This window comes from Dasypus novemcinctus, chromosome 20 (assembly GCF_030445035.2).
Source record: "Dasypus novemcinctus isolate mDasNov1 chromosome 20, mDasNov1.1.hap2, whole genome shotgun sequence".
Taxonomy (NCBI): domain Eukaryota; kingdom Metazoa; phylum Chordata; class Mammalia; order Cingulata; family Dasypodidae; genus Dasypus; species Dasypus novemcinctus.
In genome coordinates, this window is record NC_080692.1 from 17,613,895 (window position 1) to 17,637,004 (window position 23,110).

Genomic DNA, 23,110 nt, shown 5'->3' on the forward strand with positions numbered 1-23,110 from the left:
CACTCTCCCCCAGCCCACCCAGCGGGCCATGGCAGGACATACAATGTCCAGATCAGTGCCTGCAGTACCACCCAGGACAACTCCAAGTCCTAAAAATGCCCCCACATCATATCTCTTCTTCTTTCTCCCTACGCTCAGCAGCTACCGTGACCACTTTGTCCACATCAATGCTACAATTTCTTCCATTACTAATCACAATAGTTTCATAGTAGAATATCAGTAAGTCCACTCTAATCCATCCTCTAATCCTCCATCCTGCAGACCCAGGGCTGGTTATGTCCACTTCACTGGATATAGTGATGCTAAGAGCTTATCCACTCTTAGCATCTCTATATCGAGTGACAGTTCAAAGGGCTTGGGAAGGGAGCACCCACGAGGATCCTCTCTGCTGCAGCATTATCTTCCACGACCAGGGACTGCTCAGAGTGTCCGCAGACGTGCCCTCTTCCCCTCAACTTCCAAAGTCCATTCTTCCTTTTTTTTAAAAAAAGATTTTATTTATTTATTCCCACCCCCTCGTTGCTTGCACTTGCTGTGTCTGTTCCACTTCCTTTTAGGAGACACCAGGAACCAAACCGGACCTCCTACGTGGGAGGGAGGCCTCTAATCTCCCTTGAGCCACATCCGCTTCCCCACATTCTTAAGTTACTCCTCTTTGTATTGGTCCCAGGAGCTGCCAGCGCGAGGCTCACATCTGTGCTCAGTAGGCATCTGCTGAATCTTTCATCTCTACCTCCCTGTCCTGAGACGCCTTTCCTATCTTGTATCCTACTCCTTTCTCCACTTCCCTACAAACTGTGAGATTTGGGAGAGTCTTCATGGATAGTGTCTCCCGAGCGTTTAGCACAGAGCCAGGCAGGAAGGGCCTCGGCGAATGTACTGAACCAAAAAAAGAATGACTCACTGGCATCCAACCAGCACTCCTTGCTTGACGGGGGCTGGGGGCCTGGAACCCCCAAAGAAAGGTGTGCTCCTCCATGCCCTCCTTGCAGTCGAGGTTCAGCTTCCTCCACATAACTTTTTTTTTTTTTCCATTTTTCCCCTGAAGTCATCGAAAGATCTGGGGCTTCAGCCCGCACGCCCCGGGAAGTCCGCAGGGAAGCTGAGAAAGGAGGCGACCGGCCCCCCCGGCCGTGCTGCGGGCGCGCACCTGCCCAGCCCGCCGTGCGCCCCGCAGCGGCGGGATCGTGCGCCCCTTCGCTCCACCGGCGCCCTCCTCGGCCGGGGCGCGCCCTTCCCCGGCCCCCGCGCGCTCCCTAGCCCTCCACCCACCCCCTGGGCCCCCCCGCGTGCTCCGCGCACCCCCCGCTCCCCGAGTCGCCCTCCCTCGCCCGGGGCCGGCGTCCGGCTCGCGGCCGCCAAGGACCACAACTCCCGAGATGCCGCGCGCGCCGCCCCGGCCCCCGCTCCTCGGCCGCGGATTGGCTGCGCGGCGGGGCGCGGGGCCGGGGCGGGCGCTGTGTGCACGTGCGCGCGGCGAGCGGCCGGATGGCTCTGCGCGGCTGGGTCGCGGCGGCTCGGGCGGCCGCGGGGCTGCGGCGCCCGTGCCCGGGGAGGGGCTTCGCGGCGGGCCGCGCTCAGGTGAGGACGCCCCAGGCTCGGCCGAGCAGGTGCTCGGGGCTGGGGGTGGGGCCTGCAGCCGCGGGGAGGGCGCTCCAGCATCCCCGGCCTCCTGGGAGTGGCCTGCGCTGACCTCTGCGCACTCGTTCTTGCCGGGAGACGAGTGTCCCCGCCGCGCCCTCCCTCCCCCCGACTCACGGGCGACTCGCAGCGCCTTCAGACTAGAAGACGCCCTCCAGTCAGAGGAGGACCGGAAGCGACTCCAGCGTGCGCACCAGGGTTCTGTTTTGTCCCTTTGACGTCCTCCGACCCCGGAGGCCCTGGGCTGTTTCCCGGTTGCTTTTTCCCGTCCAGGGTATTGCTTCCTGCTCTTCTGCCTCAGTGTTTTTCACAGAACTTTTTTGGTTCTGGTTTTCAACCACCTTTGAAAGGGATTTGGGGACTCGAGGTGGGTGGATTGGGTTTCCCTCCGGGCACCGCGCCTTGAGGCCATCAGCCCAGGAGCGAAAGTGGCGGAGGTGCCGACCTTTCTCGTCGCCTCCCCCCCTGTGGGCCTGTTTGTGAAGAGTTGATCGGGGCAGAGTGTCCGGGAAGGTCTGAGGGCGCTCGGGGAGGGAGCTAGAGGAAGGGAACTGGCGCAGGAGCCCTGATTTGTAGCAGGTACTCGAGTGCTAGCTGGTTCTCCACTGTGGATGTTAGCAAGGTCAGGCAAGCTTGGAGTCAAGTTTTTAAGTACCTTTTCTAAGGGCTGACGGCTGGTGGACGGCTGTGCCGGAACTCTGAGCCAGGGCAGTCTGCTTCCTAGCCCTCACTCTCCCCTGGGCCATCTTGCCTTAAAGGGGATCACTTTGTCCTCTACCCTTGCAATTTCTGTATGTAATAACGAACTATATGTAACATCTGTATAGTGCTTTCACATTGTACTTTTTTTTTTTCAGACTGAGCAGGTGTTAATTAATTAATTTATTTATTTTTCTTCCCTCTCCTGACCATCAGCAGCCACCGTGGCCACCCTCTCCTCACATTGTACTTTGATGCAGCTTTAATCAATTATTTATTTTAAAAACACTTAGCACTTACTTCGTGCTAGGCACTGTTCTAAGTACTTCCCAATTATTCATATAATCTTCATAATAACTTGGTTAGTGCTATCATTCCCATTTTACAGATGGAGGGACTGAGGGACAGAGGTTAAGCAACTTGCCCAAGGGCACACAGCTGATAAGTGGCAGAATCTAGAAGCCAGGCAGTCTGGTTCCAGAGTCCTTAACAGCTATATTGGCATTGTCCTTATTTTATAGATGGAACAGCTAAGGCTCAGAGAAGTTAGGTGACTTGAGACTAGTGCCACAGAGCTGAAGGTGGCCAAACAAGAATGAGAATCTGTTGATAAAATGACTTCAAATGATGATATAAACATAAAGGATTGTTACCATCATTTATAACTATTGTATTGGCTCTAGCATCTTTGCTGGTCCTGAGATACCTCCGTGTGACTTTTTTAAGTAGGAAAAGGGGACTAAAGGGATGTTGCATAGCTTCAAGCTTTAGATTTGAATCCTGTTTGCAACGTTTAGAATTGAATCCTGCTTGCAGTGTTTACTGTCTGAGTGACTCAAGGCAAGTTCCTTAGCTTTCTAAATTTCAGTTTCCCCATCTGTGTAATAGATCACTAAATACAGTCGTCTATGTAGGGTACTTTGTATACTGACTGGCCCATAGTAAGTTCTCCCAAATGTGGAATGGGTTGTCATAGTAACAGTTTTCATTACTGTCGTTGTTTGAAAACATGCCAAACCAAGGTAGAAGCAAAAACACAAAGGAGCATCTTAGTGGTCCCTTCATTTCAAACAAATCTTAAAACCCTGCACATTTTATCACTGCCACAAATAAGAACTTTAATTAGAGGAGCAGGCCTAATAACCTGGACTGTTTAAAAAAAAAAAAAGTGACTCAAATCAGAATACAGATGCAGAAGAGGATAAAATGAACAAGTCTACCCCTTCCTTCTAATCTCCAGGCCCTTCACTGTTTATAATGCAGGACTCTTTGAAGCTAGAAATGACCCTGGTGTTAGGGAAGAAGAGTTAGGTACCACCTGAGGACTTGGGGATGGTGGTGATTATTCAGTACACAGTTATAAAAGAGGGAGTCTTAAGGGTATTGCTAAATGGTCCAGAAAACTTCCTGTTCTAAGGAGCAGGAGTGGTGGATTCTTATTTCAGAAAGAGCAAATCTTGTGAATATTTAGGATATTACCACTAAGACCAAAAAATCTATGGTTAACTTTTGCAACCATCAACACACACACACAAAAAAACCCATTTTTTAAAAACTATGAAAGTTTTTTAAGACTCCATGTTCTCTTCTCCTAGATTCAGCAATTATTAGCATTTTGCCGTACTTGCTTTGTTTATTCCTTCCTCCACCCCACCTTTTTTTTTGTGGCTATAAGATTTTTAATCTATAATTTGTCATTTCACCCCCAAAGTCTTTTGTGTGTACCTCTAAAGGAATAAAAACGTTTTGTGCCATAACCACAATGCCATTATCATGCCTAATGACATCAGTCATTCCTTGATAACACTTAAAATCTCGTCCATGTTAAAATTTCCTGATTGTCTCAAAATATGGGCAAGTGATTAAGTTTAAACTTTCAGAACAGTACACAGTGTGTCCATAACCATATTTGAAAAAGAAGTCAAACTGAGTGCTAGAATGACAGTTCTTACCTCCAGGGACTTTCCTTTATTAGTCACCACTTCTTTTCACTTGGGAAGGGAAGTGCTTGATGGGAAAGTCTGCCGTGTTTGGCCCTAACCATTCATCCCTTGGTCAGTCCGTATTCACCCAGGCTTGTTTGAGCATTGCAGGGATGACAGTGCCAGGTGGGAAGATTTCAGGGCAAAGCACATGCTCTCACCCCTTCATTCCAATGTGATGGTTCTCTTTGAGAAGAATACAGTGCTCCTTTCATCAGAAGAATGCAGAGGCCTTTTTTGCCTTTAATTTTATTTACACACACTCCATATCCACCATACATATAATTTCCCTCCCCTCCTCTCCCCCATCCCTGGTAACCTCTAATCTACTTTCTGTCTCTGCAAATTTGCTATATTTCTAGATATCTTTTATAAGTGATATGCAGTATTTGTCCCTTCTTTTTTTTTTTTAAAGAATTTATTTATCCCCCCCTTGCCACTTGCACTTTTTTTTTTAAAGATTTATTTTTTATTTCTCTCCCCTTCCCCACCTCCCCCACAGTTGTCTGCTCCGTATCCATTCGCTGTGTGTTCTTCTGTGACCACTTCTATCCTTCTCAGCAGCACCAGGAATCTGTGTTTCTTTTTGTTGCGTCATCTTGTTGCGTCAGCTCTCCGTGTGTGCAGCACCATTCCTGGGCAGGCTGCACTTTCTTTCGTGCTGAGCGGCTCTCCTTACAGGGCACACTCCTTGCACATGGGGCTCCTTTACGTGGGGCATCCCTGCGTGGCACGGCACTCCTTGCGTGGCACGGCACTGCGCATGGGCCAGCTGCACACGGGTCAAGGAGGCCCGGGGTTTGAACCGCGGACCTCCCATGTGGTAGGCGGATGCCCTAACCACTGGGCCAAGTCCACTTCCCATGCCGCTTGCGCTTAATGTCTGCTCTCTGTGTCCATTTGCATTGTGTTCTGCTTGTTTACTTTCTTCTAGTCATGACTTTAGGAGGCACTGGGAATCGATCCTCAGACTATCTGACATGGGAGAGAGGCACTCAATCGCTTGAGCCACCTCAGCTCTGGTTTGTTTTGTCTCTCCTCTGTGTCTCTTTTTTGTTGTATCATCTTGTTGCGTCAGCTCTCCATGTGGGCCAGCTCACCTTCACCAGTAGGCACCAGGAACCAAACCCAGGACCTCCCATATGGTAGATAGGAGCCCAGTCACTTGAGCCACGTCCTTATGTATCTTGCCTGTCACTGAGCATAGTGTTCAAGGTTCTTCCATGTTACAGCAGGTTTCAGAACTTCCTTTCTTATGGCCACATAAGATTCCACTGTAGGGACGTATCACATTTCATTTATCCATTCATTTGTTGACGGACCCTTGGGTTGTTCCCACCTTTTGGCTATTGTGCATAATATTGCTATAAACATTGGTGTACAGATGTCTGTTTGAGGCCTTGTTCCTACACTCTGGGCATTGCTCCTAGAAGTCAGATTACTGGGTGTAGTGGTAATTCTCTACTTAACTTTCTGAGAAACTGACATATTGCTTTCCATAGTGGCTGCTCCATTTTACAACTCTGCACTAGAGTTCCAGTACCTTCACATCTCTGTATCTTCTCCAACACTTAAAAAAAAAAATAGCCATCCTGTCGATAAGAAGTGGTATTTCACCGTGGGTTTTTTTTGTTTTTGTTTTGTTTTGTTTTTTTAAAGATTTTTTTTTTTTAAAGATTTATTTATTTATTTAATTCCCCCCCTCCCCTGGTTGTCTGTTCTTGGTGTCTATTTGCTGCGTCTTGTTTCTTTGTCCGCTTCTGTTGTCGTCAGCGGCACGGGAAGTGTGGGCAGCGCCATTCCTGGGCAGGCTGCACTTTCTTTCGTGCTGGGTGGGTCTCCTTATGGGGCGCACTCCTTGTGCGTGGGGCTCCCCTATACGGGGGACACCCCTGCGTAGCACGGCACTCCTTGCGCTCATCAGCACTGCGCATGGGCCAGCTGCACACGGGTCAAGGAGGCCCGGGGTTTGAACCGCGGATCTCCCATGTGGTAGACAGACGCCCTAACCACTGGGCCAAGTCCGTTTCCCTCACCGTGGTTTATGGGGTTTTGTGGGCATCCTGAAATCTGTCCACAGACCCAAGGATAGGACCCCCATTCCAGTGGGGTTCATTCAGGAAGAGGGAGGGTCTCCAGTTGTCCTTGAGACTTTGGGCCATGAGCACTCCAAGTAGAGAGAAGCACCGGAACTCACGGCAGGGGGCTGGCGGGAGGCAGGGGAGCCACGTGCTCTGCACGAGGACCACCCGGCACCTCCTGTACCCCTCGCCTGTCCAGGGTGTCCACCGCCATCTGCCCTCCATGCCAGGAAGCTGCATGGGCAGTTGCAGGAGCTCCGACTTTGTTGCTAGACCAAGGTGAGGCTGAATCCCGAATCCAGCATCTGGGAACCGGGTGACCTTTTATTATTCTCTTGGAATCTGATTCCTTATTCATGGAGTCAGAGTGCCCCACGAATATGTATTGAGCACCATGTGTAAGCCAGGCACCCGTTGCTAGATTCTGTGGATGGGAGAAAACGACACCTACCGTCAGATTGTTGGTGCAGGATTCAGTAAAAATACCCTCAGGATGTGCCCAGTGCTGTGCCCAGCACATGGTAGATGTCTAACAAATGTTTATCTTCAACACCCCCTGCCCCCAACCTGCAGAAAACCATCTGCCCCTTCTGGGGTGCGACAGGATCAGCTTTCGGAGCCGGGATTTGGAGGCACTGTGTGTGCAGGCATTTCCTGCTTGGTGTGGGGGGTGGGCGAGTTTCCCCCTGGCAGCTGGTTTCTCGTGGTCAGAGGTGATACCCTGTTGGTTTGAGTTGCTCCCCCTCTTTTTCCACTGTCCCCACGCCCAGCCTGCCCGGTGGCTGTCACAGACTGGAGGCTCTGCGCACATCCTAGCAGAAAGGGCTGGAAGCCTGCCTCCCCTGGGTCTCCTTCCCTGCTCAGTGGAGGGAGAGGGCCTCATTACTGTCACTGCAGTGCCTATTTAACTTGTCGCGGAGGCTCCCCCCTCGGCTTCCTTGACCCCCCTTCCGCGATTTTCCTCTGCTGGCTGCTGCTCCTGGGGCCACCGCCATCGGTTCTCTCATGGCCCGTGCTTGCAGTGGCGCGATGCTTGGTTCTCCGAGAGCCTGACTTCTGCTTGTTCTCAGGCTCGCCTCTGTCCCCCCAGATTTTCAGCTGCTCTCTGAGAACAGAGAGCCTCCACATTTCCACATCCAGGACCTTCTCTCCAGGGCTGACATCTCCACTTGCTCGTCCCCCAGGTCTGCCCTCCCCCAGCCGCCCACCTGCTGCTCCTGCCGGGTCCCCGGTTCCATCCCCCCAGGTTCCCAAGCCAGAGCACAGCTTGGGCGTCACCTGTGGCTCTTCCTCCCTCTGCCCTGCGGCCGAATGGATGCCAGTCCTGGCAGTTCTGCCTCCTGGACGGGCTCCCCCCCGACCTCCCACCACCCAAGTTAACGCCACCATCTTCTTGTCGCAGCTTGCAGGTGGTCCCAGGCGGCCCCTTTCAGTCCATTTTCCCCTCTGCAGCCAGTATTTTTCTACAACGCAGGTCTGTCTCAAACTCCGAGATGACCCCCCTGTAGGCCAGGTCCCCCTGCTGCAGGCTCTTGCAGCCCCCACTTCCCTCCCCCCTTCACGGAGCCCTGGGTGCAGAGTGCACAGTGCTGCTGGCTTAATTGTCTCCCTAGTGAACTGGGACGCGTCTGTCCCACTCGTCGGCTCTCCTGCTGGTCCCCACGCTGGCTCTGCGTGGATATTTGCTAAATGAATGCGTGTAATTAACTCCTTCAACACCTAGCTCAAATTCTCTCCTAAGAAACTACCTGTGTTTAATTCTGTTTATTTACTCATAATTCTAAACTCACTAGAATGCTGCATTTCCAGTCGGGTCACATTGTTCCCTCGACTGGCAGCTGCTGGGTTGAACGTTCTGCCACCCAGCTAAGGACTGAGGGCCACAGGTGGGGTTTGTGGCTCTGGGTTCCCCCTCTCAGATTCCCGTGTCTAGAGTGGATGTGGGCAGAAAGAGGCACTTGGCTTAGTTGGCACCCACAAAAGGAAGGGAGCAAAAAGGGTAAGTTAGATTTTTTTCTATTGCAAAACATCTTGTGCATGAACCAGGCAGCTTGCAAAATAGGAAATGGAGTGGAGTTTTAAAAAAATTGCAGTGCTCAACCTCATGAGTCCAGGAAACGCAGATTGAGATGAGATACCATCTTCATACTTTTAAATTAAGAACGTGTTTGATACAAATGAAAATCCAAGGGTAAAGTGCGTTGCCAGTGGCCATGCAAGTTGATACGTGTGTTTGCAAAGAAGTTTGTCAGTTGGCACTGAGTCATTAAGATGTATGCACCCGTTGAGTTATTGTTCCTACTTTTCAAATGTAGCCTAAGGAGAAATCTGGAATATGGAAAAATGAGTATACATGAAAAGGTTCCTTGTAGCCTTCTATGTAGTAGCAAAAATGTGGAAAAACCTAAGTGTTCCAAATAAGGGAAATATAATGTTAATAGATTAGCCACTTAGAATCCTGTATGACCTTGAGTGATGTTGAGGAAGTACAACTATATGGTGATACGGAAAGAGCACCGAGAGGTGTCGCCTCAAAAAAGGTAAGATGGAAAAGAAAGTACAACATGCTTCCATTCTTTGATGTGCATATTTAAAAGACAAATTTATTTACTATATGGTCATAAGAAGTTTCTGGAAATAAATATAAGAAAGAGATTAGGAAGAAGAAGCAGACATAAATCTTAAAAAATTTTATGTAGTGATTGGGTTATTTTTTTAAACTGTGTGTGTGCTGTTAAAACAAGAATTTTAAAGACAGCTGTGAAGACTATTGTAAAAGATAAGAACGCTTATATATGTTAAGGAAAAAGAACAAAATGCAAACTTGCGTATATAAAGTAGCTATGCCAAAAGCATGCAAACAGAAAAAAGGAAGGGAAAACAATTGGTGTGCTAAAGTGCCGCGATTATGCTTTCTTTTAATTTATTTTCCAATTTAAAAATCGCCTTATACTAATTATGAAAAATTTAACAAACTGGATACATGCCTAAAAATGAAAAAAGAATAATTCTTCGCTCTAGGTGGCTGCACCCGTCAGAAGGTGACGCCCTCTGTGATCTCTCTCGGCCGTGGGGGCCCCGGGGGCCTGAGCCTCTGTCGCCCTCTGCGGCTCTCACCAGTCCTGCTTCCCGGCGCCCCTCCGCCTCGCGAGCCGCGCTCACTCTCCTCTCTCGCCCTCTGCGCAGCGCCCGCCCACCTTCGGGTTCCTGCTGGACATCGACGGGGTGCTGGTGCGAGGCCACAGAGTGATCCCCGCGGCCCGGGAAGCGTTCTGCAGGCTGGCGGACGCCCAGGGGCAGCTGCGGGTGCCCGTGGTCTTCGTCTCCAATGCCGGGAACACCTCACAGCACTGCAAGGCCCAGGAGCTGTCCGCCCTGCTGGGGTTCAAGGTGAGGCCGGAAGCCAGGACTGGCTCCAGAGGAAACCCTCGCCCCAGCTCCGGCTCCGTCCCCTTTCCGCGGCCCGGGAATGGTGTGCAGGAGCCCTAGGTCGCGGCCAGTGGGTCAGTGCAAATCTTTCGATCCTGGTGGGAAAAGGAGTAGGTGAGTTAGGCTCGTCAGCAAGGTCATTTTTGTTTTAAAAATGGTTTTACTCATTTTATTTGTATATGTCAAAATACATTTTTACTTCCAAAATAGTGGGTTTTGCAACCTAGTTTCATGCAGAAACAAGGTCTCCTCAATACTACCAGTAAAATCAATATAGCACATTAGCTGTTCAGTTTTAGAGATAAAGAACAAATAACCTAAAAACCAAACACTAAAATATTAGAAACATGTATTTAGTCATTCTTCACCGGCATTCAAACTTCACAAATATAATCCTTAGCATGCCTAACTGTGTGCAACCAGAACGTGTTGCAGTCACTCAAACTGATCAGTTGTTTGTATATTTTACCTCAGTGTAAGACCACGGAAATTCTTTATATTCAGAACCCCTCATTCCTACAGTTCAAATATAGCCAAAAATCAAATTCCCTCCACTATCCTTGTACTTTTGAAAATCAAGAATCCTGAACTTAGTAATAAGAGCACAACTTTTTATCTTCATAAAACCGAGCAAGAGAAAGAGGGCTTAAAATCAGCAGGGTTGTTCTTTAATATACGCGGGAGAGCACCAAAGTCCTGCCCATGTATTTGTAGGATTTTTTTCTTTTCTTGTGTCCTTCTCTTCTGGGCATCAGGGTTTTCTCTTTGGGATGGTCCACCCCTGGAAAGCCAGGGTCTTGTCTACCTACGACTGACTTGTCTGCCGGGCGGGACTCCGAAGTAACCCCCCTGGCTTTCCTTTAGGGAGTCCCACACGCCTGCGTGTCCTCTAAGAGCTGCCCTCCAGCCCACTTGCAGCGCCACGCTGCATCCCAACGTGGACACATTCTGGTTTTATAAGAATGGATTTCATTTTTGGAAAGAGTCCCTGGGGACCCAGGAAAGTAAATAAGGTGGATACCATTTGGGGCCGAAGGCAGAGTGGGAAGGAATGAGCCCTCCAGAGAGGGTTCCAGAAGCATTCTGAGCAAAGGCTGCTTTGTCGGACTTCTCATGCATGTTTAAAAAGCTAAGTCTTTAAGCAGAACCGAAAACGCAGAGTCAGACCCTAAGGCAGCTTCCCACTGACGGTGACAGAGCAGCACACCCGCCCCAGCAGCCCGGGGGTGGCAGTGAGCTGGCAGACCTTGGGGCACGCCGGGGGCAGCCCGCGTCTGCAGGCATCTCCTGTCTTCTTCTCCCACCTGCGTGGGTGGCCTCTGGAAGTGCTGAGTGCTAGAAAGGGCTATTTATTCCCCCCCCTTTTTCTGGGCAGTTTTGTCCTCTTCACAGGTGAGAGAACCTCCACCTGCTCCACCTGCCCCCCCCTTCGTTTCCCCTCACCGGCTGTATCTTCTCTGCTCTCCTCCACCGCTTGTCTGTCCCCACAGGTGGAGCCAGACCAAGTTATCCTCTCCCACAGCCCCATGAAGCTCTTCTCGCAGTTCCACGAGAAGAGGATGCTCGTGTCTGGGCAGGGACCCCTGGTGGAAAATGCCCGAGTGTATCCTTTCAGTGCCCCTCGCTCTGGCCGACGAGGAAGGGCCGGCCTGGGGCTCTCCTCCCGTGGCTGAGGGGTCCGTAGGGTGGAGGAAGCTGGATGCAGGGTGCCGGGGCTCGTGGGCGCTTGGTGGGCCGTTCGGGAGGGAAGCAGCTCTCGGTGGTCAGTCCTGCAGCGTGGTGTTTTCAAAAGCCAGTCCCATGCCGCTGCACCAAGATCTTCCGTGGAGCTAACAATGCAGATTCCTGGGCCTCACAGAGAGAGTCTTGATTCATTAGCTCTGGGGTAAACCTCAGGAATCTGTATTAAGATAAATCAGAAGCCAACATTCAGCCCTCCCGGGAATTCTGATGTAACTTGGGGTCAACTTTCTGGCCAGTATTAACTAAGTGTCTCCCAGGAGCGCAGCCCTCTGAGCAGTGCGTAATCTCGGGCACTGTTTCCCAGCAGCACATCCATTTGTTCCCTCAGCACACCTGTGTGCTGTACCACGGGCCCCCTGTGCACCAGCTCGTGCTGCACGCTCTGGGGGTGCAGGTGAGAGTGGTGGCAGGGCCACCAAGGTGAGGCCTTTGGGTCTCTAACTTGGTCCTACTTGAGGAGGCAAGACAAGCACACCTCTTGGCTTCAAGGGATAGTGAAGGTGGCATATGACAGACCAAGGTGAGTGGTGGCGGTTCTAGGGGATCTCAGGTGGGCAGAAATTGCCTGTGGCTTCATGGGTGGGCCGTAGGAGAGGGTGACGGCTCACCAGGCAGGGGAAATGGCTTGTACGGAACCAAGGAGGCTGGAAAGAGGAGGGGCGGGGGGACAGCCTGGTCCAGGGGTGGATGGGGTAGGGGAGAATGAAGGCAGGATGGTGGCAGGGGTAGGGCAGGATCCCAAGGGGCGTGAACTTTCTCGTGAAGATGGCGGGGTGTCAGGGCAGGTTTTGCTGATGGGGTGATCTGAAGGGCACATCCTTTTTTGGAGACTGACTTTGAGAGCTATCTGAAAGCACGTCCAGTGGGAATCCGGGACGGGAAAGTGTAGGCAGGTCTCGGGGCAGATGAGCCTGGAGCTGGCCTGCCCCTGCCCACAGCCCCTCCCCTGGCTGTGCCGATGCCCTCCGAGAGGCCTGCCCAGCCCACCTGGCGTCTCCCCTCGGGAACCCCTCAGCGCTAAGAGGCAGCGTGGTCCCCAGGGCCCGCGTTTGGATGGGCGCTCAGCCTGGCGCACGCTCCTTGGGTCAGGGATTCTCACGTACCCTCGCGCCCAGCAGAGGGCTGGTGCCCGGAAGGTGCCCGGTGGGGGCTGGCAGCGGCTGGAGCAGCCGCAGGGCCATTAGCCTTTGCGACGTCCTGGTGGGCCCTGCTGGGGCTCTGCTGGGTTCCCTCCCGCCCGGGGGTGGGGTCTGAGCAGGCCCGGGGCTGGTTCCCCTGGCCTGTGGCTCGTGCTTTCAGGGGGGCCCCTTCCCCGCGCCGGCCGGCTTTGCTTCCCTGACCTTGCTCCAGGCTGGGCTTCCACAGCGTGGTGACCGTGGACGAGCTGCGGGCGGCCTTCCCCATGCTCGACATGGTCGACCTGGAGCGGCGGCCCAAGACCATGGTAACGGGGCGCGGGCGGGCCGCTCCCCTCGGGCTCCCCTCGCAGGTGCCCCTCCCGCTCAGAGCCACACTGCTCCCCTGCCCCCTCCTTGGAGAGGATCATCTGGCCCAGGATTCTGGCCACAGGACCTGCAAGGAGGACCCAGAGGAGCAGCAAGCTCCTAAGCGCCCTGCTTGCACGTCCGTCGTTTGCAGCCAGCCGAGGACCCCTTCCAGAGCCCAGCATCTCCGCCCGCTGATGGCGTTGGGGTTTTCTAGCTGGCTTCCCCAGGATCGCGAGAATCGCTGACCATCGTCAGCTGAATCACCGCCGCTCCCCTAGCTTGACGCGTGCTGCAGAGAGCTGTCCTTGTGAGGAAGGGCCTGCTTGGAAAAGGACACAGACCCCTGTGCCTTTTGAATTGGCTCGTATTTGAAGCTACTGGTTGGATTTCTCTCTTGTCAGCACTCATGGGCCTCTCTTTGGCCCTCGGTTTTGCACCTTCCAGAGGACGACCACCTGTCTTAGAGATGCCCCTTGGCCTGCTTTGGCCTCATGTGGACTCTATATAGCTCACAGTCTCTTTTACCCTGAAAATTGGATGAAAGGCAGTTGCGAACCAACAAGCTTAATCGTACTTATTTATAAAGCTGAATGTGGCTCCTCTAGAGCTTTCCAGTTGAGTGGAGGCTCTGTCCCTCTAAGTGCGTTTGCCTAGAGCTGTGCAGTCTCTGCGGAGACTCAGTGTCGGAGTCGCGCCCGAGGAGCAGGGCCGTGACCCACCCTGGGTCACATGGCTGGGTAGCGGCAGAGCCAACCTGGGCAGGGGACGGACCCGAGAGGTGGGCAATGCAGACCCCTGCCTCCTCAGCTGATGGGGGGAGGCGGTTGGTCCTGCCCCGAGGGCCTCCTCTTGCTCCAGAGGCTCACCTTCCTCCTTAGGCTCTCGCTGCCCATCCCTGCCTCCCTCCTTGCTGGAGAGGGCAGTGGCCCAGCCCTTCCTCTCACGTGATGCCGTTGGCCTGTTCTGGGACCCACCTGAGCCCCCTGTTTCCCATGGCTCTTCTTCCTCAGTCCTCTCGAGCTTTTCCTTGGCTTGGGCTCGCCCCTGGGGGGTGGTCTTGGAGGTGTGTGGAATGAGTCTTTGGTCCCACCCAGCCTTCGAAGCAGTGGGCGTGTGAGTCTGGTAGTGGAAGGTGACTCTCGGGTTGACGGGCCTCTTCTTTGTCTCTTGGCAGCCCCTTCCAAGGAGCGACTTCCCAGCCATCGAAGGTAAAGAGGGCTTCTTACGGGGTGCCTGGTTTTCCTCAGTGCTGCAGGCCCCCACGGCCCTCTGAGGGCACCTGTCAGCCGCTGCCCGCAGAGTGGAGGGTCAAGGCTGGGCTCCAGGGCACCTGGTTGTGGTCTTGGGTCTGCCACTCACTGCCTCGGAGACATGAGTTAATCTTTCCGTCCCCGTGTCACGTCATTGATTTTTCCTGGATTATCAGCTTAGAGAATCTTGGAGTGGCAGGGTATTGGGAAGTCATCTAGTCCCGTGTTGTTCAACCCCATCCAACTCAGCTCTCCCCTCGTACAACACATGCTGCAATGCCCCCTCTACCATCCCCGGATAGCCAAATGAAATGCATCGATGATACACATATATTACAAACTAGATCACTATAAAGCCGTAGTCGTTATAGGGAGACATAAAAAAATTTAATAAGATAATACGTGCTTCAATATATAATAATTATCCAAGAAGACATTGAAATCATAAAGGGATTGCGTCTAAACACAAAATCACCATGAATGTTACCATTGGAGCCGCAGACGGATGTAGATGTGCTTAGAGGTGTGGGGGGAGTGGGTTTTATGACTCACTTGCTATTGGAAAAATGATTTTCCCAAATAGGAAACAACTCCTGGTAAATTTTTGAAAAAGCGAAGTATAGGCTTTTCTTAATTTACACAATAATTGTGTTTTTGGGAAAATCAGCATTCACTAAAACTGTACAGGGAGCAGATGTGGCTCAAGCCACTGAGCGGCCACCTCCCACATGGGAGGGCCCGGGTTTGGTTCCCAGTGCTTCCTGAAAAAACAAAAAAAACAAAACGGGGGCCAATGTGGCCCAGTGGTTAAGCGTCAGCTTCCCACGCATGAGGTTTTAGGTTCAATCCCTGGCCCCTGATGTCTCAACAAACAAACAAAACAAAACTACACAACATTTCTTTGTGTTTTTGTGTAAAGTGGAGTGAGGGTTTCGGCCAGGTAACTGTTACAGGTTGTTCGTCTACATGAGTTATTGTGTGGGGCCTGTGTATGTTATTAGGTTGTGAGATAGTTTTTCGTTGTGTGGGACTGTCCTGAGCATTTAGCCTTCCAGGCCTTTTTCACCACCTACTGTGTGTCAGCCACTGAGACAGTAAAATATGGCCTGCAGTTTCCACAACACCCCCCTAGGGGCGACGGCCCATTGGGAACCACGGACCCGGCCCCGTTCATAGTCTCCTAGCTACTTTACGGCAGCTGCCTTTTGTTGAGGACCCGCTGTGTGTCCATATCTGGTTTTTATCTTCATAACAACACTGTACATAGTTGCCATTATTGTGTGGTTGAGGAAATCGAGACTTAGAGAGGGTAGTAACTTGTCCACAATCGTAGAGGAAAATGGGCTGAGTGAGGATTTGAATTCCTGTCTGTCACTCCAGAGCCCTCTCTTGTAACCATCAAGTTGTACTGGAGCGCAGAGAGGAGCAGTAACCGAAGGGAGGGAGGGAAGCCTTTGTGAGGACATGCAGGGAGCATCAGTCAAGGGGAGGAAGCCAGCCTGAGGAAGCTGCTGCCTTCTTTGGGCTTTGGACGCCTTCTGGGGAGTACTGGTGACACACGTTCTGGGAACCTGCAGGGAGCCCCCTCCTGGGGCCTGGCCTTTGTTCTCCATGGTGGGTGGTGAGTGGCTCCTGCAGGGCTGGTTCAGGTTGAGGGCTGCGGGTGAAGCGCCTGTGCTGGGGTACCACCACCTGCCCCCGCTGACCTGAGGACCACCTCCAGCCCACCACTGAAGGTTGCGCCACCGAGGGAGGTGCTCTGCCTCCCTCACCCCACTGCCTTTGCTTTTTCTAGGGGTGCTTCTCCTTGGGGAGCCAGTCCGCTGGGAGACCAGCCTGCAGCTGATCATGGATGTGCTGCTCAGCAATGGGCGCCCTGGGATGGGCCTGGCGACAGCCCCCTACCCGCATCTCCCTGTCCTGGCCAGCAACATGGACCTCCTCTGGATGGCTGAGGCCAAGATGCCCAGGTGGGAAAGCCCCACTCCAAGCCCGCAATGCAGCCATCAGCTCTCCTGTCCTTTTCTGGGGCTGAGCACAGGTAGAGACCACAGGTAGAGACAGTCCTTTCCTCTGGCCTCAAGCTGGAAGGCCAGCTGCTGGTTGCAGTGTCCTGTTCGGTGTTTTCATCTGCAAAGCCAAAGTCTAGAGTCCCTCTCATCATGCCACTGGCTCCCTATGAGCTGAGGCTGGCCTGTCAGCAGAGGGAGGTCGGCCCAATACTGCCACAGGCCATGCAACTCTGGAGCCCCAAAGAGGCTGTGGAATATGGAGTTCTCTCCTGTTATTTATTTATTTAGTCATTTATTTATAGACTTTTTTTAGAGCAGTTTTAAGTTTAAAAAGCCAAAAGTACAGAAAGTTCCCCTTTACCCCCTCTCTCCCTGCACCCAGTTTCCTCTATTATTAACTGTCCTGTCACTTTTTTTTTTTTTTAATAATAAACTTTATTTTTAGAAAAGTTTTAGATTACCAAAAAGTTGCCTTGGAAGTATAGGGGACTCCCATATAACTCCCCCCCCCACCAACACACACACAATTTTTCCTATTAATTCCATCTTATATTAGTGTGGTACATTTGTTGCAATTGATGAATCAATATTGAAGCATTGCTCCTAGCCAAGGTCTATAGTTTACATTTTGGTTTACACTTTGCACTGTACAGTTTTATAGGTTTTGACAAAATGTATAACAGCCTGTATCAGCCATTGCAATATCATGCATAACAATTCCAGTGCTCTAAAAAATGCCCTATATTCCACCTATTCTTCCTTCCTCCTCTCCTCAGAACCTCTGGTAACCACTATCTTTACATCAGTGTTACAAGTTCTGTTACTACAGTAATACATCTACTTTGGTCTGTGGTTGCAGTATCCCCTTATGTTTACTCATTCCTCAATTTTGAGACTTTTTGGATGATAGTGCCCATTCTGCTGTAGATTGGGAGGGGGCTCAGATCTTAACAGGGCAGATGGGAAGAACTGTTTTGCTTGTAATTATAGATACTCTGTTTTTTTGGGATGGGGGGTGTTCCATCATCATCATTTTGTTAGTTGTTTTGGGTTAGTCTAATGAACTGGAAAGTAGGTATTGGCTGCAGTTCTGCTGAGATTCAGGGCTCAACCGGCATATGAACAGACCAAAGATTTAAGTCTCTGAGACATGTATTTAGCAGGCACAGTGCTAATTATAGGTTCAAATAAAAGGGGTAGACGAATCATGAATAGGGAACTCTGTTATATTGGTGAAACAAATTATTATATATTCCAGGATAAGGCCCACTGACAGTGTGCTGATATCATGAGGCTGTGTGCCTTGCCTATAGTGTCCAGATGCTTATAGAGCCCTTGGGAGCACCTCTCTTTGAGGCTTTGTTTACTGTGGCAGTTAGTGAGATCCTCCTGAGACGTGCATAAGCATAACCTCTCATATGACCTCTGGACTCACTTTGAAATCCCTTAGCCATGAAAACTCTTTTTTATTTAATGTTTCCCCCTTTTGGTCAAGGTCTTTTTCCAAATGCATCACTGGTCAGTGGTTGGTAGGAATCCCATGGTGCCAGGGAGGCTCATCCCCAGGAGTTATGTCCCATACTGGGAGGAATGTAGTGAGATTATTTGCTGATTTTGGTTTAGAGAGAAGCCACATTTGAGTAACAAGAAAGTTTTCAAGAGGTAACTCTTAGGCATTTGTTGTTAGGCTAAGTTGCAATTTTATAGTAATAAGGTTCATAAGTGTAAGCATTAATATCAAAGGTTCGGCATATTGTTCTGTTTTCTTCTATTAGGCTCTGCTTATATGTGCCAGAGATTTTTTTCACTCTATTTGAGAAAGTAGCAGGACTCCCCAGGATGGAAGTTTAATATTTCATGGATATTATGTGGGTCTCCACCCATTGAGAAAACACCCTTTGACAACATGAACACATTTCATTTTCCATAGCGGCATTCCCCAGGTACATCCTCCCTGCACAGCCCCCTACTCCCACACCACTTCTACAGCATGAGGCTAGGTATTTTCTCTGACATATTGTTCCTAAAGTTAAGTTAGGATACACTGACACTATGTGATGGGGGTTTTGGTTATGTAGGCTGTGACTTAAATACAAGGGGCAGATTTCAATTTATAAACCAGATTTGAGATTAAATTTTCTCTCAATCATTTAACAATTGAAAATAAAATTCTTTACATAAATAACACTGATATATAACTTTAATATATCATAGTATCACTTAGGATTTGGTTGAGCTGCAAGAAAAGAAAACACAAAACAAAAGTATCTTAAACAAGATAGAAGTTTTTCTTTTTTTGAATGTACCAGGGATTGAACCTGGGTCCTCATATATGGAAAGCGGGTGCAGAACCACTGAGCTACATCTGCTCCCTTCCTCCTTTCTAATGTGAAAGAAGTCTGGGGTAGGCAATCTGGAGCTTGTCTGGAGGTGGTACCATGTCAGGGACATGGTACCTTCTGTCTTCTTGCTGTACAATCTTTAGCCCTTCACTACATATTCCAAAATGGCTGCCTAAACTCTAGCCATCAAGTCAGCATTCCAGCTGGGAAGGAATGGGGGAGGATTTTAAGTTCCTGAGAGTTTTGCCCAACACTTGTGCTTTGATTGGCTATTTGACTGTAGCTTAGTCACATGGTCCCACCTAGCTAAGGGCAGTAAGGGGCTGCCTCTTATTTATACCTAGTGGCAATGTGCAAGGCTGAAGATGGCAGTAAGAAGGAAGGGAAGTGTGGCAACCAGTAGTCTGCCACAAAACTAACAGAGTTTAAGCATAGGTTTCCCGAGTCAGGCTGCCTGGGTTGGAATCCAGCTCTACCCCCTTGGACAGGTCACTTAATCCCTGTCTCAGGTTCCTCCCTTGTGAAATGAGGATAATAATATCTACTCATCTACCTACATCCGCATCCGTTCTTATTCCTTGGTCTATGTCTATTCCTGTGTCGAGATCTATGTCATAATTATCTAGTGCCTGTCCCAAGTAAGTGCCCAATGCTAGCTCTTTTGAAAAGTAATTTAACTCTGGTCCATCACCACCAGGGCCCCCGAGGAAAGCTTGGCATCCCTGGGTCCTGCTGGGAGCAAGGCAGTGGCTTAGAAAGGCAAGGCTGGGGAGGGCACGACTGGGCTGCTGAGCTCTTCTCTGGCAGGTTTGGCCACGGCACCTTTCTCCTGTGCCTGGAGACCATTTACCGGAAAGTGACAGGCAAAGAACTGCGGTACGAGGGCCTGATGGGCAAACCCAGCATCCTCACCTACCAGTATGCCGAGGACCTGATCAGGCGGCAGGTGGAGCGGCGGGGCTGGGCCGCCCCCATCCAGAAGCTCTATGCCGTGGGGTAGGCACCGCCGTCTCCTGTCTCTCCCTCACGGCTCCCCCTTCCCTCCTCCCTGTCTCTGTCCCCCTCCCCCTCCACACCCCCAGAGCTGCTCTCTGCTCTCTTCGCCTTGCAACACTGAACTTGGGTTTTCTCCTGCTTCCTTTTCCGGTGCTTCCACCCCCACCAGTGACAACCCTATGTCTGATGTCTACGGTGCCAACCTATTCCACGAGTACCTGCAGCAGACGAAGTGCCAAGGGAGTGAGGAGCTGGGGCCCGGGGGTCTGAGGAAGCAGCGGCCCTCAGCCACGCAGAGCTGCGCCTCCATTCTGGTGTGCACTGGCGTGTACAGTCCCAAGGACCCGGAGCCCGCAGAGACGGCCCCAGGGGCCGACGAGCCTCCGTTCCACGGGCACCGGGACTTCGGCTTCAGTCCCGGGCTCATGGAGGCATCCCACGTGGTGAACGATGTGGACGAGGCCGTGCAGCTGGTGTTCCGCGAGGAGGGCTGGGCTTGGTAGCCAGGGCCGGGCATGGGCAGGGGAGGGAGCCGGAGGGGAGCCTCGCCCCCTTTTTGAAGCTGCTGCCCCTCGGGCCCGGTATGACTTGGAAGAGCAGTGGCTTCTTCTCGGCAGAAGCCAGAGAAACACCCTGGGGAGCATTTTGGGTGGAGCTCTCAGGATTTCCTGGGCTCAGTTCCCACTCTGCCTCTGCTGGCAGTCTGTCCTCAGGCCAGTCCCTTCACCTCTGTGCCTCAGTTTCCTTCCCGTGTCGGTAGGGACTTGTGAAAGAAGGGGAGGGGGTGTGGGCCCCCAGGGAAGTGGCCACAGGACTCTGGCCATCACAGAAGGACGCCCCGCGGGCCAGCCAGGTGTGAGGCTCACACTCAGGTACTGCGTTTTGCTGTCTTTTAGGTCCTGGCCCAGGACTTTGGGGCTTATTTTTTTAAATTAAAATACTCGTAATAAATATTCATCATGGTGTCTTTCAAGAAGTCCCATCTGCCTGGCAGCTGTGCGGGGAGGATGGTGGGTGACCTTGAGGCAGAGACGTTTGTGGCATCTCACTCCGGTGAGGTGCTCGCCCTCTCCTTGCCCACCTCTGCTCGTCCTCCCACCCCAAGCCTGCACCCAGCCCAGGCTGGGAAGGAGTGAGTCACGCCCGGACTTTGGCATTTCCCCGGCACGTTTCCGGGGGTGGAAAAACAAGGGACTCTCCTTCACTGTCTTGTTGTAAAGGGAGGAGCTTTTCCTTCAGGGATTCTAGAAAGTATGCGTTTATCTTAAATCCCTTCCTCTAGGTGCAATCTGATTCCACCTTTCCATTTGTGTCCCATGACCACTGTTGCCAGGCCCTGGTCACTTCTTGTCCTGTCTTACTCCGTTGACTGGCTGCATTTCACAGAGGCGTTACTTCTCCCTCTCTCTTAAAACACTTTCCTTGACTACATCTCACTGCATTCTCGACACCTCTGCTTGGATGCAGAGTTGAGGAGGAAGTGAGGGAGAGTGAGAAAAAGTGCTGGGTGAAATAGCAGGGGCAGTGTCCCGCGAGCTGAGTGAGGAACATTTCATGAAGGAGGGAGTGGCGAGCTCTGTCCAAGACTTGCTACCTCACGAGGTGGCGATTCTACGCAGGGAGAGGCTTGGTCCCTGGCCTGCGCTTACTCTCCAGAACCAGAGCCCGCCCAATCCTCCTCCTCCAGTCTCCCAAGCACAGCTGGATTCCTCCAGCAGTTGTCCCCAGCCCAGGACACAGCAGCTCCTCCCTGCTCAGGCCGCAGGCTTGGAGTCGGCTGGGCTCTCTCATCCTGCATCCAGCCCTCAACCCTTGCCTCCCTGCCCCCGCCCTCCAGTTGCCCACTCATTGCCCCTAAGTCAGATCATGCCTGCTCTCTGTGCAGAGCTCTCCTGGGACTGCCCATCTCACTCAAGAGTAAAAGCCAGAATTCCTGGTGCACCCCAGATGCCTCTAATCCTGCCCCACCACCACCTCCTGCGGCCTCACTGCCCACCCCCCCCACCCCCCCCGCACCAGGCTCCCTCCTGCCTCAGGGCCTCTGCGCACCGTTCCCCCTGCCCGGCTCGCAGTGTCCACACTCTGTCCCTTCGTCAGGGTCCCGTACACCGACTTTCCTGCAAGTTCGTGTAAAAAGCAGAGTTCCTTCTCCCCCTTCTCCTGCTTTGTTTCTTCCCCATAGTCCTGTTCACCCCACAACCTATATTTTCTTGTTTAACCTCTGTCTTCTATTAAAATACAAGCTCCACGGACTGTCCGTGGTGACTGATTGTCGTACTCTGTGCACTTGACGTGCCCGATGTTCAGTAGGTGCTGGCTGAGTAAGCGTCGCCTGCAGACCCCGCAGGTCCTCCTTGGAGGTGAACACGGGAACGACTGTAGGCTTTGGAGTCACAGACCTGGATTCGAATCCCTGCTCTGTCACTCAGCTACACGGCCTCGGGCAATTGCCTTCAGGTCTCTGACCTTTACAGACTTCATCTGTAAAGGCGGACTTGGCAGTGTTTCAGAAGGCTGTGTGAGAAATAAGGGAGCTATTTTAAGTCCAGCAGTGTATCATGGAGGATTACGTTCAGCAGCTGGTAACAGACATCGGAATACCGTGGCTTGACCAGAAGGAGGCTTTTTAAAAAAACAAGCAGCAGAAGTTCAGAAGTAGGCATTCCTGGGTTGGGGAAGCAGCCCACGATGTCATCAAGGGCTCGGGTGCTTGCCCTGCTGTCCTCAGCCTGTATGTTTTGTCCTCGCTGTTTCAAGGTGGCTCAGTTACACTTTCAAGCATCTCGGCCATGTTCCAAGGAGAAAGCTGGAGAGGGCAAGGAGCAAAGCAGGTGGAGCATGGGAAGCGGCCTTGGCCCAGTGGTTAGGGCATCCGCCTACCACATGAGAGGTCCACGGTTCAAACCCCGGGCCTCCTTGACCCGTGTGGAGCTGGCCCATGCTCAGTGCTGATGTGCGCAAGGAGTGCCCTGCCACGCAGGGGTGTCTCCTGCGTATGGGAGCCCCACACGCAAGGAGTGCGCCCCATTAAGGAGAGCCGCCCAGTGTGAAAGAAAGTGCAGCCTACCCGGAAATGGCGCCACACACACAGAGAGCTGACACCACAAGATGACGCAACAAAAAGAAACAACAGATTCCCGTGCAGCTGACAACAACAGAAGCGGACAAAGAAGACGACGCAGCAAAGACACAGAACAGACAACCAGGGTGGGTGGGAGGGGAGAGAAATAAATAAATAAATCTTAAAAAAAAAAAAAGCAGGTGGAGCTTGACTCTCTTCGAGGCGCGTTCCCAGAAGTCCCGCTGACACACTCCCCGTATCTGGCTCACCGCAGCTGGGTGGCATGGCACCACCGGCTGCAGGACACAGGGCTGGAGCACTGGCGGCAGTGTGGTAAGGACGGAGGCAGCCAGCAGTACAGCTCCAGTGCCCGGTGCCCAGCAGATA

General features: G+C 51.9%; 1 protein-coding gene across 1 annotated transcript; it reads left to right on the plus strand.

The window, feature by feature from the left end:
• Window positions 1-1,465: 1,465 nt before the first annotated feature.
• On the plus strand, window positions 1,466-20,619 carry HDHD5 (haloacid dehalogenase like hydrolase domain containing 5). The gene is made up of 8 exons (XM_058282505.1): window positions 1,466-1,581; window positions 9,590-9,793; window positions 11,323-11,435; window positions 12,926-13,019; window positions 14,237-14,270; window positions 16,108-16,282; window positions 19,474-19,662; window positions 19,832-20,619. The coding sequence occupies exons 1-8, from the start codon at window positions 1,489-1,491 to the stop codon at window positions 20,163-20,165; spliced, it is 1,236 nt and encodes a 411-aa protein (XP_058138488.1). The 5' UTR covers window positions 1,466-1,488; the 3' UTR covers window positions 20,166-20,619.
• Window positions 20,620-23,110: the final 2,491 nt, after the last annotated feature.

Excerpts from the sequence above, each read along its gene's own strand:
- HDHD5 (XM_058282505.1), top strand. The coding sequence starts at position 1,489 with ATGGCTCTGCGCGGCTGGGTCGCGGCGGCTCGGGCGGCCGCGGGGCTG. Across the intron at positions 13,020-14,236 it reads AGCGGCGGCCCAAGACCATG|CCCCTTCCAAGGAGCGACTT; the intron begins GTAACGGGGCGC and ends GTCTCTTGGCAG. Across the intron at positions 19,663-19,831 it reads CAGAAGCTCTATGCCGTGGG|TGACAACCCTATGTCTGATG; the intron begins GTAGGCACCGCC and ends CACCCCCACCAG.